At 38.6% G+C, this 19,247-nt stretch overlaps 1 protein-coding gene across 2 annotated transcripts in view; it reads left to right on the top strand.

Annotated features, from left to right (window-relative positions):
- The first annotated feature begins 380 nt into the window (after positions 1–380).
- LOC131235470 (magnesium transporter MRS2-F-like) overlaps positions 381–19,247 on the top strand; it is a 43,315-nt gene continuing 24,448 nt past the window's right edge. Inside the window, exons 1-3 of one of the 2 annotated variants that reach the window (XM_058232655.1) lie at positions 381–943; positions 8,907–9,272; positions 11,252–11,380. In XM_058232655.1, the coding sequence (XP_058088638.1) occupies positions 548–943; positions 8,907–9,272; positions 11,252–11,380 (891 nt within the window). In that variant the 5' untranslated portion in view covers positions 381–547. The remainder of the gene's footprint in view (positions 944–8,906; positions 9,273–11,251; positions 11,381–19,247) is intronic. The other variant, XM_058232656.1, reaches the window with a different exon arrangement.

Genomic DNA, 19,247 nt, shown 5'->3' with positions numbered 1-19,247 from the left:
AGTGGCTCATCACATGGACCGATCGGATTTTGTACCTATGACACGTGTGAAAAGGGGCATATAGGTGCGCACGTAAGAAGGTGCACAGCTGAGCATCTCTCTGTATATTGAATCTAGACCGTTAAATAACAATAAACGGTTAATTAGATGTCTGCTAAACAGCCAGTTAAGACTTCAATTAAGTCTGATTCTTCTTCCCAGCCCATCTAATGAGCGTCCCACTATTTTTGCTTTTTAACTTTGTGTTGATGATATTCCACGAGTACAATTTATGAGTACATGCGTATGAACCAAAGAGTCCGCCAGAGCATCAACGATTTCCATCTCCTCTTCCTCCCAACTGCTCCGCGGGAAAAAACAAATGACGGTTGCCTCCCGGCTCCCGCTAAAAAAATAAAATAAAATTCCTGAGACTCGAATATCCTACAATGAATTACTTTGATAAACCTTCCTGAGATAGTCTTCACAGTCTTCAGACCATAAAACCCCCGAAGCCCTATCACTCCAACCCTTCGAATGTCGATTCAAAAACCCCAAACCTTAGAAAATGAGATCTCGGAATATCCCCATAAAAGCCGATCGGATCACTCCCGTCTCGCCATTGCTGCCGTCGCAGCAGCAAACGCGGCGGAAGTCTGCAGGGACCAAGTGTTGGATCGTGGTCTCGGATTCCGGTGAGTCCCACCTCGAAGAGGTTGGGAAGTACTCGATCATGCGGCGGACGGGCCTGCCGGCCCGTGATCTGAGGATCCTCGATCCCATGCTGTCGTATCCATCAACGGTGCTTGGGAGGGAGCGGGCCATCGTCGTCAATCTGGAGGACATAAAGGCGATCATCACTGCGACGGAGGTGTTGGTGCTGAGTTCGAAGAGCCCGTTGGTTTCGGCTCTTGTCGAGGATCTTCGGTACCATGTGTTGAATCTCCACAGGACTCCTCGACAGGTAGAAATTTCCGAAATTTATGTCTTTGACCTAGGCTAGGGCTTTAGCTTGCTACTCTTCAAGGCAGCATTTTAACCCGTCTGTTGTGTACATGGCATGCATGTGTCTCAATCCAGGCCACTCACATGATGGGGTCATTGTGCTTGGAGCATATCTCAAAAAATCAGACTGATCTGGGGATCTTAACTGGTCAATTTTACGTGTTGAGTTTAAACCGTTGATTGCTTTCTTTTTAATCGCACATTTGATGTCCTCAAATATGGAGGTGAGGATCATTCTGTCAGTGCAGTTTCTTTGCTCTCCATCTGCAATGGGGCCAATTGCTTGGACAGTGTGGATGGATATTCATGTAACCATTTGTTGTGGATATGCTGAAAATGCTCTCTCACATGTTGCAACATCGCATCTTAGTCCATCTCATCAAATTTTATTTTGTTTTCTATTATGGTTATTGTAACTGCAAGGTGGGTCGTCCAAGCAGGCCCCACCCTCTAGTAGATAGAGAGATGGGATGTGGTGGTTACAGGGTAATTGACTGCCCATTACTCTGGCAGTTTCCAAACTGCATAAGCAGTTTTCTCCTGCAGTTTGATAACCATCGTGGCTGCATTTTCTATAAAATGTGCCAAGGATTCAGGACCAGATTTAAAAAAAAAAGAGATCTGATAGATTTTCGAGCACCAACTCGTGAAGTGCAGAGAGATCAACTGCGAAGGAGAAGAAATCGGGTTCCATCATTTGCGACACGATTTACAGTGTGGATCTTGCTTAAAGAAGAGAGTTCCTTTAGACCTCTTCTTATGCTAGTGAAAGCGGTGTAACCTTCTTCCTGTGATGTGAGACACATCCGGGAAGATCCAACATCCGAGGCTCCATCTTCCACTGCCGTTGGATCCAAGGAATCGCTTCCAGGTAGATGATTTCCTAACAGCTACAGAATTACACAGACTGATGGATCCAAGGAATCACTTCCAGGTAGATGATTTCCTAACAGTTACAAAATTACACAGACTGATGGATCAACTTTCTCTACTAGTATTAGACTTTTGTGAAACTTGATGCAACTACAAGGCCACACAAGCTAGTTGATCAAGGGTCCTCCAAGCATTAAAATTGTCTTGATTGATGATCTGGACCAAATCAATGGTCTGATGATAAATCTGATAAGATCAACAATCAACTTACATTGTGGCGCTGATTAGATCAATCCAATGGCTCTTAATTCATAGAATTTGTAGTTTTAGGTTATATTTAGTCATGGCTTATTTAATAATTTCCCTTTTGAATTTCCATCACTCTTTTGGTGGCCACTTTTTGGGCATCAAACGACGCACGAAGTTGGTCCCGTTTGATAGCATATTGAATCAGTTTTGAAATGCCCAAGATCATGCAATTTCGATGTTGTTTGAATGAGTTATTTCTAATTAACATATTGAATCAGCTTTGAAATGCCCAAGATCATGCAATTTCGATGTTGTTTGAATGAGTTATTCCTAATTAACAGAAGGCCTGTAAGGTTGTACTGAAATTTAAGGGTATTGTACTCTTCTCATTAATTAGGGCTTCCTTTCTTTTATCTTTAGCCTAAGATGAATCCTCCTTACTGGATGTGTGATATTAAGATGCATTGGCAAATAAAATGGCTTTGAGTCTTTACTGTTATTTGCTTGGAAGGGGATGGGTGGAGCACTACTTCTTAACTAAAGGGTTGTGGGTTCTCGCATAAATTTCATTATCCTTTGCATCCTTTGGGTTTGCATTAGTGGGGCTTGTGGTTTATTGGTCCAAATCATTAATAATGTAGGGTCCACTGTGGAGGACCCATGCATAAAGTCTCCCAAATGGAAAAATCTTAACCCTTCAAAAAGGTGGCAAAACAAGTAAATCATTGAGAAAGAAAATACAATATCAACTAAAAAAGGGCAAATATTCCTTAGGCAGGATCTTCCAATATGTGGAACTTTTAGTGCATGGGCCATCCAGATTGAGGCCCATCATGTCAGCAGTTTGGATAACTGGACCATGGGCCCCATTTGTACAAACTGAAAACCCTAATGTAATGTACAAACTCTTTGGTCCCGTAGTGTACATTGCAATACTTCTTAAAATTTTGCTTAAAACATAGCAAGATCCGGTAGATTCCATATTGATACCTTTAGTCACTGAGGAATGATTAAGTGGGCCCCATCTTTATCAATCTAAACCATCCATTTAGTGAATCCTGCCATGGATTGAGTTACCCTTAAAAAAAAATAAAATCTTGCCATGGATTTCTCATGGCATGAAAGTTAATTTGCTTGGCGATAGGCTGATCCTAACCTACTCCTTAAAAAACTGCATTTTGATGGGAGGAAAGAAAAGCATTGATACATCCATGGTGGTTTTTGATTGATTGATTGGAGTGATTTTGGGCCATGGGCTGTCTAAATTGGGGCCCACCTCATTAATGGTGTAAATCAATGATCATATTTTTGGCATAGAGGGTAGGATGGGGGGCAAATCACAATATGTATTGGATATTTGTTGGATCAATCGTACAAATTTTTTGCTTTTAAATTCTATCCAATTATTTGTTCGACGAGGACAAATTTTTGGATTCCTTTTCCTTCATTTTTTGTGTTTATTTTTCATTCCTTGGCAACCAATATAGTTGGTTGTTTTCCCTTAAATCGATTTTGTCTAATACTTTGCCTGGGATTTTTCCAAAGAGACCGAATAGTTATTTTCTTTTTATGAATAAGAAGAGACTAAATAATTGTGCATGAAAGGCTATTCTATTGTTCTAATCATCTGATGTAGTTCCACGACCCATAGTAGGGCCCAACATGTGCAGATTTTGAACTATTTATTATGTATTTGGGGCTTAAATATCAAGAGCCACAACTTACTATTTATGGGAGATATGGGGGGATGTGATGGATGATATGGGAGGATGTGATGGATGATATGGGGTTGTTTTAAAGATGTGATTAAAGATTTTGAGTATTATTTCCTAGATTTACTTTTACTATTATTAAGTTTGTTACCATCTTTGGTAAATTAGATCGATTTGAAATCAACTATAATGATTTGAAATGAATCTCTTAGTTGGGGGTGATTTTCATTAAAGATTCATTTAAGGTCTGTAAAAGGAGTGGTGGTGTAGGAGGTAGACATTCCAAAAATTTTCAAGTGTGAGTTTTTCTTTAGTATTGTATGAAGAGTTTAATATCAATAAAGTTATTTCTCCCTCTCCACTCAACTATTTTTGTGCGTGCACTCTTGTCCATTTTTTTTTTTTTGCAATTCAGGTGTTGATATCTCATTGACTCGATTACCGAGTTGCACCATTTTAGTATCTGTGCAGGTCATCTTTAATGATTTTTTACTCTACATTGTCCCCTAATCGCTTCGAAGGGGGACAAAGGAAGAGTTTGTGCAAATAATCCAATTGATCCGCACACTCTTAGAGCGAGTACATCAACCCAAGCAAACTGTAGGCAATTTCACTAATCAAGTGGGAGAGCTTTGGCATGGAGAGAATCCAAAGACCAAAGTTGGAGTACGTGGACATGTAGGGGGAGGTCCCCACAAAGGTCCTAACTAACAATGGATAGCGCTGGCTTGTGAGGAGACTAATAATCTAATTCTTCAATTGTTGGAACATGATAGAGAACCTAGAATTAAGGTAGAAATTCTAGAAATCCATGTTCATTTGCATATTGACAACTTCATCGATTGGCTAATGAAGGTGGAAAAGGTATTTGAGTACATGGAAATCACGGACAATTGGAAGGTTAGGTTAGTAGCTATGAAGTTTTCCAGTCACACGTTGGCATAGTGAGACAATTTCAAACTAAATGAATCCATTAAGGTAAGGAGAAAGTAAATATGAAAAATAAATTAAAAAGGAAGTTCCTACCTGTGAATTATACTCACGACCTCTATTAAAGATGTTACAATTTACATTAAGGGGGTGTTTGATTTTTCGTTTACAAGTGTAATTCATGGTAAATGAGTAATGATTATTTACCCATGTAAATGCAGTAGCTGTCCCGAGGTCGATATTGACAAGGAGCTTGTTTGCGAATATATTCGCACAATTTCCACGTGTAAAAATTGTGGGGCCTACTGTGATGTATGTTTCTTATCCACATTGTCCATCTGTTTTGCCAGCTCATTTTAGGGCATGAGCCCAAAAATGAAGTAGATTTAAAGCTCAAGTGGACCACACCATAGGAAATGGTGGGAATTGAACGCCTAACATTGAGAATTTCTTAAGGGCCACAAAAGTTTTAGATCAAGTTGATATTTGTATACCCTTCATACATATCAGTGTGATCTTATGAACAGGTCGGATGATAGATACACATCCTTGTGGGCCCTAGGAAGGTTTCAATTTTGAATGGTGGACATCATTAACCCCCCTTGTTTCCTTTGTTGTGGTTCACTTGATCTTCCAATCTGTCTCTTTTTTGGCTCATGCCCAAAAATGAGATTGTAAAACAGATTGTAAAACAAATGGACAGCGTGGATCACACACATACATTACTGTGGGACCCATGGATTTTAAGAGTACCCAATCCCTCTCGATTTCATGCTTTTGGACATTGTTTTCGACATGTGATTATGTAGTTATTTTACTCTTCAAAAGTGTAAAAGTAATTGAAAAGACAAACACCCCCTAAGGGAACAAATTGGTTAGTAAATACATCAAGGAGTTCCATACATTGACATTACAGGCAGGGTTTAGTGAGTATGAAGACCAAAGATTTCAAGACATCTTAATGGTCTTAACCTAGACATCATAAATGAATTGCTTTTTAAAGATGTTTTAAAGATATTTGATGTATACAAACTGGCATTAAAGCCGTGGAGATAATTAATTGGGGACTTGATAGATAATTTAGTGCCCCATGAGGATCGTCATATATGTTGGGGCAACATTCTAACTTACCATGTAAGGCAACCACGGGGCCTCCCATAGGTTAAGGGACAATGGGCCAACGTCCAATAATGAAGCTAAACCCCAACTCGAGAGAAAGTGGTTATGGATGAGGGGCTAGTGCGACCAAGACAGGGCAAAACAATGCTCCATTCATGTGTTTTAAGTGTGGGCATCCAGGACTTTGTTCTTTTCACTATTTTGAACATCAATCCATAATTAAAGTAAATTTGGCTGAGGAATGAGAATATGTTGAAGACACTCTCTATTGCATGTAAATGAAAGCCGAAGATGATACATAATATGATGAACATGCATATAAAGATTGGGTAGATGTTGAGAAAGATTTAGAAGATGTGCACGGTGATAGGAGTGGGTTGTTGGTTATCCAATGGAATATGCCATCGACATCTCGGGTGATTGATGAGGGGTGATGGTTGAAATATAATATCTTCTGCACCATTTGCACTTCTGGTGGGATGATATGTACGATTTTGGTAGATGGTGGAAACATTGAGAACATTGTTTCATAGGAAATGGTGGATAAATTAACCCTCCAAGAACATAAGCATCCACGCCCATACCAGATCAGTTGGTTCAACAAAGGGGGAGAAAATTCTGTCAACTCCAAGTTCTCAGTTTCCTTCTTCATTGAATAAAGTACGGATGAGGTGTGGTGTGATGTGATCCATATGGATGCATACATTTTTTAGGGGAGATTGTGGTTATGGGACCGAGATATGGTGCACTTGACTTGGGCTAACACCTATCCCTTCGTCAACAATGGTGTTAATATCACATTGTACCCAATGAAACATCTTACAACACGAAAATCTGATAAAAAGAAGGGTCAGAAATCTCTGTGTACAAAAGTCTGAAGAAAGGATGGAGACCGAAATCATCTGTCTTAGTTTCTAAAGAAGAAACAAAATAGTTGGATGATTCACCTCTCATGCAGAAGCTCCTCCCTGAATATCAAGCTTTAGTGCCTAAAGAACTCCCAGTTGGACTTCTTCCTATGAGGAACATTCAGTATCATATTGACTTGCTACTAGGTTCGAACATGTTGAATCTTGGGCATTACCTAATGAGTCAATACAAATACAATTAACTCCTACCGATTGAATGGTCTGAAACAAAGAAGTTCAAAAGAAGAAAGAGAAAGAAGAAAAGAAGGATATTAAGGGAGCGGAGCCAAATATCCAGAAGCTATAAATGTACACCACAACAAGAATATATATAAAAAGGTGACTTAGTTATGGTTTATCTCTAGAAAGAAATGTTTCTAAGGGAAACTCACAACAAGCTCAAGTATAAAAAGATTGGTCCATGCTGAGTTGAGAGAAGTTGGGTGACAATGCCTATGAGATCAAGTTCCCAGATGACTTAGAAATCTCGTAGACTTTCAATATGTTGGATTTGTTTGAGTACCATAGCGAGGTATTTGACTTGCAAGATGAAGTCATTATCGATGTGGATAAACAACTCCTGAAGAAAAAGTAGAAAAAAGTAGAACAAGTGATGCACATGAAGACTATTGATACTCGACAGGGCCAATACAAGCAATACTAGATTGGATCCAAACCTCCACTTCTCATATTAAGCGTCAAACTAGCTAGAGTTGAGTTCTTTCCTACCCAGGGAGAATGCTGCAAGCCCATGGCCCACCGTAGGGCCTAAAATGTACTGATTTTGGATTATTTAGTTATAGATTTGAGGCCTAAATATCAAGAGCTATAATTTACTGTTTGTAGGAGATATGGAGGGATGTGATGGATGATATGGGGCTAATTTAAAGATGTGATTGAAGATTTTGAGGATTATTTCCTAGATTTGCTTTTACTATCATTAGGCTTGTAACTATCTTAAGTAAATTAGATTGATTTGAAATCAATCTCTTAGTTGGGAGGATTCTCATTAAAGATTCATTTAGGGTCTATAAAATGGAGGGTGGTCCTAGTAAGCATTCCAAAAAAATTTAAGTGTGAGTTTTTCTTAAATATTGTCGGAAGTTTGATATCAATAGAGTTATTTCTCTGTCTCTACTCAGCTATTCTTGTGGGTGTACTCTTGTCCATTTCTTTGGTGATTCGGGTGTCGAGATCTCATTGACTCAATAACTGGGGTGCATTATCATCCTTGCCCGTGCCTAGGAGTGATGTTTTCTTCGATTTCTCTGTTGGTTGTTTCAGTTACCTTCTTTTGAGAATTTACCTTGCCATGCAATGTGCAAAGCTATCATCCCATTGAATGTATGTACAGTTTATCCATAACCATCTTCAATTACTTGGATGACCATGCTTACAAGACACTATTTTCCCATTACTTCAGCTCCATTTTCTGGTTTTTTGTCTTGCAGGACTCCACTGACAAGACAACAAGCTTAAATCTGAGGTGGCACCCAAGTGCCCACCTGTTCCCCGAGAAAAGTCTCTACGGGAATTCAGTCCAAACGCAGTTTAAACCTGTTACTTGGTTAGATAGCATTAGGCCCTTCCATATCATGGTTGTTGAGGCTTCCAAATCGTACTAAGTGAGCTTGGTATTTGGAGTGGCAAGGAAATGCAATCCACATTAAGCGGGCCAGCATTTTCTCTGCCCCAACAAATGGTTAAGATAAAAAGAGGGTTGAACCATTCTTATTAACATCTTCAAAAAAAAGAGTTCCTATGAACTCAACCATGTTTGACACTAGACTTTTTGACAACCTCGAGAACCGTCGGACTCCAAGTACCTAAATGTATCCTTGTGTACTTAAGAGTAGTGGGTTGAAATTTGTAAAACTACTGCTGCAAATAGTACCCCACTTCTTTGTGTGGCCTAATATGGACTACTTTAAGGAAGCACTTTTGAGCTGCAATTATTAACTCATAGTTGCTATTGGTATAATTTTATCACACAAGCAGGGAAGTATTGTCATCGTTGCAGAGAAAATATTTTCTCTTAGATATCAAATGGTTGACATAAATTAGTCTATTTCTTTGAGGACATGAATTCTTACCTTAACTTTCACTGATAAACTTTTTTTTGTTGATGAAGGCAGCTGAGAGCAGCGATACTGACATGGGGGTGACAAACAAGGGTCCATGGTACTCTCCATCATTTCTTCCTCATTATGAGCCAGAAAGCCCTTCTAGCGTGGGAATTTCTCAACAGCGTCATGTTTCATTGGAAAATTCTATGATGATCCCTGAAATGAAAGACTGCAGTCCTAGGCCTTCTACCATGATCCCTCAAATGAAAGACTGCAGTCCTGGGTCTTCTACCATGATCCCTGATATGAAAGACTGCAGTCCTAGGTCTGACTTGGATGGGCCCAAGGATGGGTGTCCCAAGGTGCTACCTTTTGAGTTCAGCGTGCTTGAAGTCTGTCTTCAATCTGCTTGCAAGTGCCTTGAATCCGAGGTACATCTTTTACTTGTTTATGGAATCTTATTAGCGTCTCCTTTCATTTCAGTTGAATAGAAAGATAGTTTGAGTTTCTTTATCTTATTAGCATCTCCTTCAATCTGCTTGCAAGTGCCTTGATTACAGGTCAGTTTCTACTATATATGAGATTTCCTTCTGCACATTGATCAAGTTCAAAACCCACAGATGCCAGCGTGCACCTGTGAGCATGTGCACACACGTATATACATTCAGACACAAAGTCATATGCATACACGGATACACACATACACGAATACATGCATATATATGCACAAACATATAACACACGCACAAAGACAAGTGGGCATGACATGTGCACTGCATGTGAAGAGAGAGATGCACAAGCTACTTGCATAAAATTTTAAAATGACAGAAATGTCTCTGGAGTGGGTAAAATATAAACCGTTGGTTGCTAGGAGGGAGGGAGAGAGGGAGGTCTATATACACGCACGAGCTATTTGCATAAAATTTAAAATGGCAAAAATGTCCCTGGAGCGGGTAAAATATCAACCATTGGTTTCTAAGCATGTAGAGACAATCCAAATTACCTGAATACCCTTGTGCTTGAAATCCCTTCCAATATCCTTTTAAAATGTAGAGTTTATGAATCCACAAAGACTACTTGCATGGGTAAAATTGTCCCTGGTTACTTGTGTTATATATGGCAGAGATATATATAGGAGAATGCTTCAATTGCGCCAACACCATCTTATATAATGGTCATGACAGGCTATTTTTGGGCCCATGTGGCATGTGTAAAACATCCAATTCCAACCTGTTCAACTGGTGCACCCCACCATGATGTGCACCTCCTTAAAAAATCAGGTGAACTAATCATCAGGTGGGCAATGCCATAGGAAACAATGTACAATAGCCCAAAATCCCCAATGTTTCACATGGGGGCACACCTGATGATTCGATCGGGCATCCATTTTTCATCGGGGCGACACTGTTGGGTGCCATAGACACACCACAGCAGGCCCCATATAGAATTTGAAGGCTTTTGGTTGGTTTTCCATTGTTCTCTACAGTGTTGCCCACGTGATGATTAGGTTGGTGTGATTGTTGAGCTAAGTACATATCATGGTGGAGGGAGGGAGGGATACGTATTGTACCAGCTGCTGCTCTTGCAATGAAGTACTCTATGAATGATCCTACTCCTTTTGCCAATGGTCAGCTACTTGCATGGTTTGTAGATATTTAGTGCCCTTTATAAGGAGGGAGGCCTTTGACTTAGCAGCTGCATTTTGATGGTGTGCCAGTTTGGCTTAATTCTGTGAATTTTGTTCCTCTCAAGTACCTTTTGAGGCTAATGAAAATACACCCCCCCCCCCCCCCTTTTTTCCTTCTTATTGTGCAACATTAAAATTTATTCTTCTTCTTTTACCAATTAAGAATCACATGGTAATTTTCTGCATGTTGGGGGTATATTTGAAACATTCCACAAAGGCCCTGTTTGTTTTGCCAATTACCCCACTAATGTAAAGGAAATGTATCATCATTATAATTTTACCACCACCAAACCAAATCGTGATCAAATGCAGATGTGTTCAGGAGACAGGTAAAGGAATTTGTAATCATTGCACCTTTTTCATGGCATTACCATGAAAATCTCGAATCCAAACAGCAAATTCAATGTATCTTGGTGATGATTTGAGATTAAAGTGATGTAAACATGCCATCATTTTGATTTTACTACCGATAAACCAAACATGAGAATTGGTGGCCAAATGCAGATGTTGTTAGGAGACGGGTAAGTAATTTGTAATCATTGCATTTCAGTTCTTCCTTTCATCGTTAATTTTGCTGAAGAGTTATATGTTGCTGCTGCTAATTCTGCATGCAACTTATATTTGTTACAAGACTTTCGGCAGTTTGGTTGTTAAACTGCTATTTTTTCTTTATTATTATTCTGAATAGCACAGTTAAAGTACTTCTACCTTACATTTATTCAGACTTCCATACTGGAGAAAGAGGCTTATCCTGCTTTGGATGAATTGACCTCTAAAATCAGCACACTTAATCTCGAACGTGTTAGACAGATAAAAAGCCGCCTAGTCACAATATCTGGGCGTGTCCAGAAGGTAAGAATGATGAGTTAGTTATTACTCTTCCTGGAAGGCATGAATAAGATAGCGAAACTTAATTCATTAGTTATTTAATATTAATCTGGAAATGAGTTATTTGTATGCCAAGGGACCATTATTTTTCAATTTGAATGTAGCTTACTGTTTGGGATGTATTATGACTTGATTGATTGCTCATCTTTTATTCAGAGCAGTTTTTACTGGGAATCTTTGTTAATCTTTGGTTCCTGCTGTTCCAAGCTTTTATTTAAATACATTCATGTTTTTTAATTCTTCTACCCAAGTGGACGTAAATTGCAAAAAGAGTTGAAAATTAATAAAGTACTATATCGAAGAATGGAGTTTGGATCAATTGTCAAATAGTCAACGTCTCTTTCCTGATGATTGTAGTCTGGAGAATATTTACCTAATTCACTACGTAACTTTGTGAATTGCATTCTGAACCAATTTGGGGCAGTTCAGGTATAATTTGGAAATGGCTATGAATTGTACAAATCGAACAATAAATTTTGGTTCCCAACATGTTAAACTATATTTCTTATTTTGGTACATTGAGGAGAGTGATGTGGTATGATGATGGAGTATGATAGCCATATATTTTCACCTTCAATTGTACACATGGCATCTATGGAATCAAATTCTACAGATCAGCGGATGCACTGTAGATAGGTCATCCCTAAGTTAGAATGATCCTACCTGTGATTAATGAACATTTGTTTGTCAAATTGGGACTACTGACCATCTTTTAATTTTAACACTTTATCAGATGCTCACCTATCTCCAAATTTATGCATCAGCATGGTAAAACTTCTGGTCTATGACCCATCTATGGTGAGGTCCACAAGTGGACTATTTAATTTGTCTAACACTTGCCAGTTAATTGAAGGAGAATAGTGGAATACTGAACTAATGTTCTCAAGCAAGCCAATAAGCAGCCTACTTGTTAATTAAAATATAGTGAATTGTGAAGTACAAACCCAAACTCTTACACAAGCTAACAAGTTGTAGACACCCCACCTGACATGAGATTTCCTTAAAATCATCTGATCAGATCAGATCAGGAAGGTGTTTTTCCAAAGCTCCTACTTCGCAAGGTTTAACACTGCAGTACCAGACTGGCAACAAGCCCATTTTTAAACTGAAAAGCCAAACATCAACTTGCAAAGCAATAGAAAGGGTGGGACTGGGTTGTGGCAGAACCAGACCCCATCCACCCTTTCAAATTCCATTAAATTTGGGTATGGAAATTGGTTTTCTGAATTACCATCACAACAACCTGCTGTAGTGAAGACAAGGAATTCAGATTTCTGCTCACAACTGACACTGGTTTGGCGGGTTCTGCTCCTTTTGTTAGAAAAATTCTAGGCAGTCATTCCTTTTTCCCATTGGCAGGTTTTTTGGGGAGATACCATGTGTCCCCTATGCATGCACCCTTGCCCCTCAAACCTTCCAAATTACCAAAGACCAATACCAAAATCTATAAATAAGACCCCTTGCCTCCGGGCAGAGGGCCTTTGAACCTCAATCATGATCTACACTTTTCCTCCATTCTCTTCCCCTTTGCTTCAAGAGAAAAACCAAAGAACCATCATTCTTTGAGGAGGAGCAACAAACACCTAAAGATAAGCTAAGGGATTTAAGAGCTTTACAATCTTCTTCTTAGAGATTGGCAAATAAGTGAGCCTCAATCCTCTGAGGTTTTGAGAAACGGCGTCAAACCTTTGTAGCAGGAGAATTTAGGTTGTTCTTTCCTCTCCCAGAGCTTTAGGTCCTGGCCGTCTGTAGAGGGCGAAAACGATTTCAAGATAAGTACTGAGATAATTATACTACTACATTTCTGTCATCTCTTACACCCCATGTCTTGCTTGTCTTCTCTTTATTTATTTATTTTAGTTGAATATCTTTTGCTTAAAGGTATCCTAAAATTTTTAATTCCTGTCAAAGTAGAGACTCTATGCAAGTGCGGGCAGTGAAGGTGCCTAAAACCTTCTCCATAATAGAGGCCCTTGCTTTGAATCTTTGAGAAGCTAGACTGTAAGTGGAGTTTATTCAATCAAATCTCTAATACTAACTTTTGGGTTATTTGCCCCAGGTTCCTAGCCTCCCATAGATTCTAAGAATTTTTGGCTAGTGGTGACTCCTAGCCTCACTTTTGCAGAAATTTCACTGGCAGGTTTGCCGGTCCATTTCACACTAGTGTACTAGGTAACTTTGGTTTGGAGTGTTATTTATGCTCGTGCATTTTCAAATCTGCACGTGAATTTGTTTCATATTATGTGGATTGATGCCAGAAAGTTAAAAGCTATGTATGTTCTACATAGGCATACCGAGCACATAGTGGTTGGTTTTATGATTTGAAGCAGAGCATGCATTGGGTCAATTTTTATTTTGCATGTGAATCTTTCTTTAACATTTTTCAACATTTGGATGTAATAGTAAAATGCACGTGCCTTGTGTAAGTAATACATTTTAATTGGAGTCATGATCATGTTAAGTAAGCCACTAATGTATGTTGAATTTGGCTTGTCGGACTTTTCTTTCTAACTGCCCATTTTTCTCATATATGTTTGACCCGCCGTATTAGTGGGCCAACTTTATTTTTGGTCCATGGCATGTGGAAAGTGTACCCTGCCTGATGAATGGCCCCATTATCCTTGACATGTGCATTGTCCCGCTAAATCTCTAATTGATGAGGACATCACTTCACGTACATCCTTGCGTACGTATTAGAGGAGGCGGGCCACACTGATTTCCCCGTGGCTTGGCGTATTCGTGATCGTGCTGAAGACCCCATATGCATGTGCAAGCATCTGAAAGACCCCACACTGGGAAGATGCACATGGATTGCTTTATGGAGTGATCCAGACCGTTGGATCGGATGGACGTGATAATCGGGTTGTTGGATCACATGATCGGACCATTGATCGTGGATTGTCCACACTAGTTTTCCTCAGCTTTTATCAATTTATAGGATTTAGTTTTGTTTATGTTATGTTTGGACGCTATTATGAGTGTTTTTAGTTAGGCTAGTGCTATTTTCGTCAAAAATCACAAAACAGGGTGTTTATTGTAATTTTTGAACTTTCTTGATGCTATAAAAGAGGGTGGGTGTGCGATCCTCTCCCTCATTGGATTTTGTGATAAAAAAAGGAAGAGAAAAGCTCTTGCTTTCTTCTTCCATCTTCATGCGATTTGAATATACTTCTATGCGATTTGGAAGCGAGATTGGTGTGAGGCTAATCTTCATAAATGAAGGTGTGAGGTTTCCATCTATCCCCACACCATCTTCTCTCTTCTTCTCCATCAAGGTATTTTCTTTGAATTCTTTGATTCTCCCGTCCTAAGCCTTCATCCTTTCATAAATCCATCTTTCCTTTACCTATCCACAATCCCAAACTCTAACCGTCCTAACCTGTCCATCCTATGCCACATGTGTGATCGTACGGCCACACGTGTGAATCCTTCGGGTTGGCCGTACAGCCACACCTTGCCCCTTTTGGCTTTCCATCATCTTTATAGCAAAATCCCTTTCTTCCATTCCCAAAATCCTAACCCCAAACCTAAAATCCCTAATTTTCCTACTTTCCCAAATTATCCAAACCCTAATTTTTACCATAGGTTGTATTATGTATTCTACATTCAAATAGACTATATCCTATGCTAATTGGATGTCTCTACTACATCCATTAGATCCTAGTTTCGTTTTATTTAATGATCTTGTGTGATGATGTTGGTAACTTAGGCTAGGATCATGCATGATGTTCTTTTGGTTTTATGGGATTCGTGATGATTATGGCAATGCTTGTGTTTTTTTGTTAATTCTGCTACTTGATCTCACATGTTATTTGGTTTATGCATTGGTCTTGCATCACTAACACATTCCACCACCTCACATGAGGACCCTTTGTTGAATCACGACTCTTTCAGTTACCCTTTTTTTATTTTTTATTTTTGTTTTTATTTTATTTAGGATAACCAGTCCAAACAGCAATTGATTGTATGGCTGGAAAAGTGATTCTTGAAAGCTATGGTTAATCATGAGTGAAGGATATCTGATAGATAACAGTCTAGATCAATGATCACACATTTTTCAAATCAATTTTGACATTCCATTTCTCATTGATCTAATGGTTATCAATGCCTGATAAAAGTGCGTTGAGAGTTATGGTCATTCAAAGGTGGGTCCTACATGATAGGTGGTTTAAATCAATAATCAACAGTTTTTTCTTTCCCTTTCTTTTCAATGTTATTAATTGAAATTGCCCTTGATTAAATAGCTAGAATCGTCCAATAATCATTGATGAAATGGTTATGGTCATCCAATTAAATTGATTCTTGAGAGGCACTACCAGCCAAATGTGGGCACCATATGTATGATCCAGAATGATGGCTAGGGTCTTTCAATTTCAAAGATTTTCATGCATGATCCATCCACCATATTGTGGGAAGAGGATAACTGAACCATGGCCACACTGATTAGAGTATACACACTTCAAGTCTTCAATATACTATTTGAACGATTTGGATATATGTCTGCATGACATGTGCAATGCAATATTAGCAGGTGTATTTTCTTTACATGAATTGCAAAGGTCTTTGGTATTTATGCCCTTCAATTTTAATTTTCCTATTTCTATTTTCTATTTTTCTAAATGAAATAATGCAAAAGCGCACTATCTTGGTTCCTAAAATAGAAAAATAATTGTAAGATAAAAAATTAAAGTGATTGTAGATATCATTCTCAAATAAATATCCAAAGTGTAGAAAACTTGGAGCAAGTCTTCTAAAACAAGCTTATTTTACAAGGGTTGTCTGTGGAGCCACTTTGATGTGTAGCAAATCTAACCTTGTTCATCAAGGTCACCCAATCGTGAAAGTTGGATCCACAATCCAACTGTCACGTGTAGCACTTGTGAATTTTGAGGTTTTGGATCATTGTTGGACAAGCATGATTTGTGGGGCATCCCATCATCAGATGGGAGCTCACCTAATGCATGTGTTAGGTAGTACCTACTCACATATATTGGTTTTTTCCAACTTTCATGTGGGGCACCTTGTGAATTTAGAGGTTTTTGGGTGGTTGTCCATTGTTTCTTATGGTGTGACACACTTTGTGATTGGACAGGCTTGATTTGTGGTGCATCCCATCATCAGGTGGGGCTCATTTAATGCACGTGTTAGATGTGTTAGGTAGTCTCCACTCGCATATATTGCTTTTTTCTCACACACCACAACTCCAATTGTGTTTGCATGTATGATTATGAACCTTGTGTGATTTGAGCTTTCCGTAATGTGAGAAGCAATGTTTGGATCTTTTGTTGAGGAAAAAAAGAAGAAAAAGAATTTCACTATTCACCAATAGGTAAAAAGACAAGGGAAAGTAGACTTAGATGGTTTGATCAATGTACAACGGAAACCAAGAATGATGCTGGTTAGGAATAATTGGTATAAGTTGAAGGCTCTAGAAGGGCAAGGGGAAGGTTCAAAAGGACGTGGGTGGAGTAAGTAAAAAAGGAGACTTGATGACCTATCATCTAATTGTAAGTTAGCCAACCCCAATTAGTTGGGATAAGGCTTAGATGATGTTGATGATGATGGTGTGGGTGACAATGTTCAAAGCAGTGTTTCAAATAGTGCTTGTAGCGCAGCGCTACATAGCATAACTCCACTGTAGCGTACGCTACAGGGGTCATAGAGTATGCTATAGCTACGTAGCGTGTAGTGTTTATAGCATATGCTATAATGTAGTTTTTTTTAAAAAAATTTGTGTTTTCTAAAAATTGTGTAAAACTCACATCATTAAAAAAAAAAACTTAAAATGTAGAGTTAAAACCAAACCTTCCTATGTTTACTTTCACTTAAAATGGTGGTGATCCTTTGTTAAAGTTGGTGTGAAACTCACACACTAAAGACCTTTAAAACTAAAAAGAAAAAGGGTTTAGAAAGCGGGTTTTTGAAAACCCCTCTTAAACTGTGAGATTTTTATTTATTCTCATGCTCGTGAGTTGTGACTTGTGGTTTCAATTAGACATTATTAATTAAAGTGGTTTGCTTATAAAGTTGTTGATGCAGTAATTGTTTGATTTGTTTCATAACTTTATTGATTTTTTTATCACTTTATATCTGTGGATTAGCTTTTGATAAATGATAATTAATAACTTGTTTGAACATGCTCATACTTGAAGAAATGAATCATTTGTTAGGCATTTATATATATATATTATTTTTTTTCTTACAATTTATTATATTTTTCCTATTTTAAAATTAAAAAATAGAAGTATCATGTAGCTTAAGCTACATGCTACGCTATTTATGCTACACACTACCAAGGGTTAAACGCTATTTAAAACACTGGTTCAAAGTAAGTTGATGGTACAAAAAGTTCTATTTTTTTTAAACAACCATTCATTTTTTCTGATATGATGTGGCCCACATGATGGTCTGACTTCATGTCAGAAGAGCTAAACGAGGTAGCACACCTGATGGAAAGCTCAGATCTCACAAATGTGTCACATTAGGACTCTTGTGCCTGCTTGTGGATGTGTGCGGGTCTCACGCTGTTGAATGAGAAAACCTCAAAAATAGGATAAGTGGATAAGTGGGAGAACTAGAATCCTCGACAACATCTGTTTTACTCAGCATGTAAAACGCTTGAGCTCTTTGGGACCCACCATGTGTGTATGTAAAATCCACTTCGCCCATCAGCTTCCATCCTAGAGTGCAGGCCCAGGTAAAAATAGCCATATCCAAAACTCGAGTGGGCCACACCCCACAGGAACAAAGGGGATGGAATGCTAACTATAGGTTTTAGTGGAGTCACCACATTGAGCATTTTCATCAAAACCTAACCAAGATGAAATGAAGATACGGAAATTAGATCCGCACAACATAAAGATTTTAGGAGCAATTTTACAATGTCTCGTTGGAGTTTTTTATCAGTTTGATCTTTTGTAAGTATGGTTCAAATAATAGTTCTCTCTCTCTCTCTCTCTCTCTCACTCTCTCTCTCTCTCTCTCTTTGTAGCTTAAAGAGGAGGCCGCACGTGACTTTGGAGGTTTTTGGATGGTTTTTTGTCGTTTTTATGGTGTGGCCACAATACGATTTTATAGGCCTGATTTTCGAAGAACATCATCATCATAGTAGAATCATGTAATGGATGGTTCGGATGGCATAGAAAACATGGTAGGGCCCACCATAGACAACAACGGACAACCATCCAAAAACCTCCAAATTCACATGGTGCCCACATTAAGGTTGGATGGGCTTTATTTTTTGTGGCATCCGACTTTCATGGTGGGATCACCCTGATGGACGGGTTGGATATGAGTCATATGACACGTACACCAAGGTGGGGTCCACACATAAAACTTGTAGGGATGTGTATGAGGAGCTGGCCTCATGGAAAAATGAAATTGTAAAGTCAGGCACATTTAGTACGTGGACTCATAGGGTATTTGTCATTCAAGTAGCGGTATTTTGTGCGTGCAAAAGTTCTAAAACACTGAATTATATTTACTTTTATATGGTAGTATAGATTTAGTAGCTCGTACATATTCTTTTATGTTTTCTTTTCATGTTGCCATGTCTCCTTTCTCAAAGGGAAGGGAAATCCAGGATATTTAGTCCACTCCCCAATCATTCCGAATTATTCTTTCAAATAACAATTATCCGCATGGGAGAGTTGTAAAAGTAAACCTTGACTATATGGGTAGGTTCTACTGAAGATGGGTTTTTGTCCTTTGCCGCCTACACTCTAATCAAATGTGCCTAGGCTTGTATCTTGTCACCGATTTGTACAAGCTAGTTGGAATCTTGGAATATGTTAGTTGTATCTTCTTTGTAAATTTATTAATGAAAAGGTTG

This window comes from Magnolia sinica, chromosome 19 (genome assembly GCF_029962835.1).
Source record: "Magnolia sinica isolate HGM2019 chromosome 19, MsV1, whole genome shotgun sequence".
In the NCBI taxonomy this organism is placed as follows: domain Eukaryota; kingdom Viridiplantae; phylum Streptophyta; class Magnoliopsida; order Magnoliales; family Magnoliaceae; genus Magnolia; species Magnolia sinica.
Note: the sequence above shows the minus strand (reverse complement) of the source record. Positions and strands in the feature narration are given on the sequence as shown.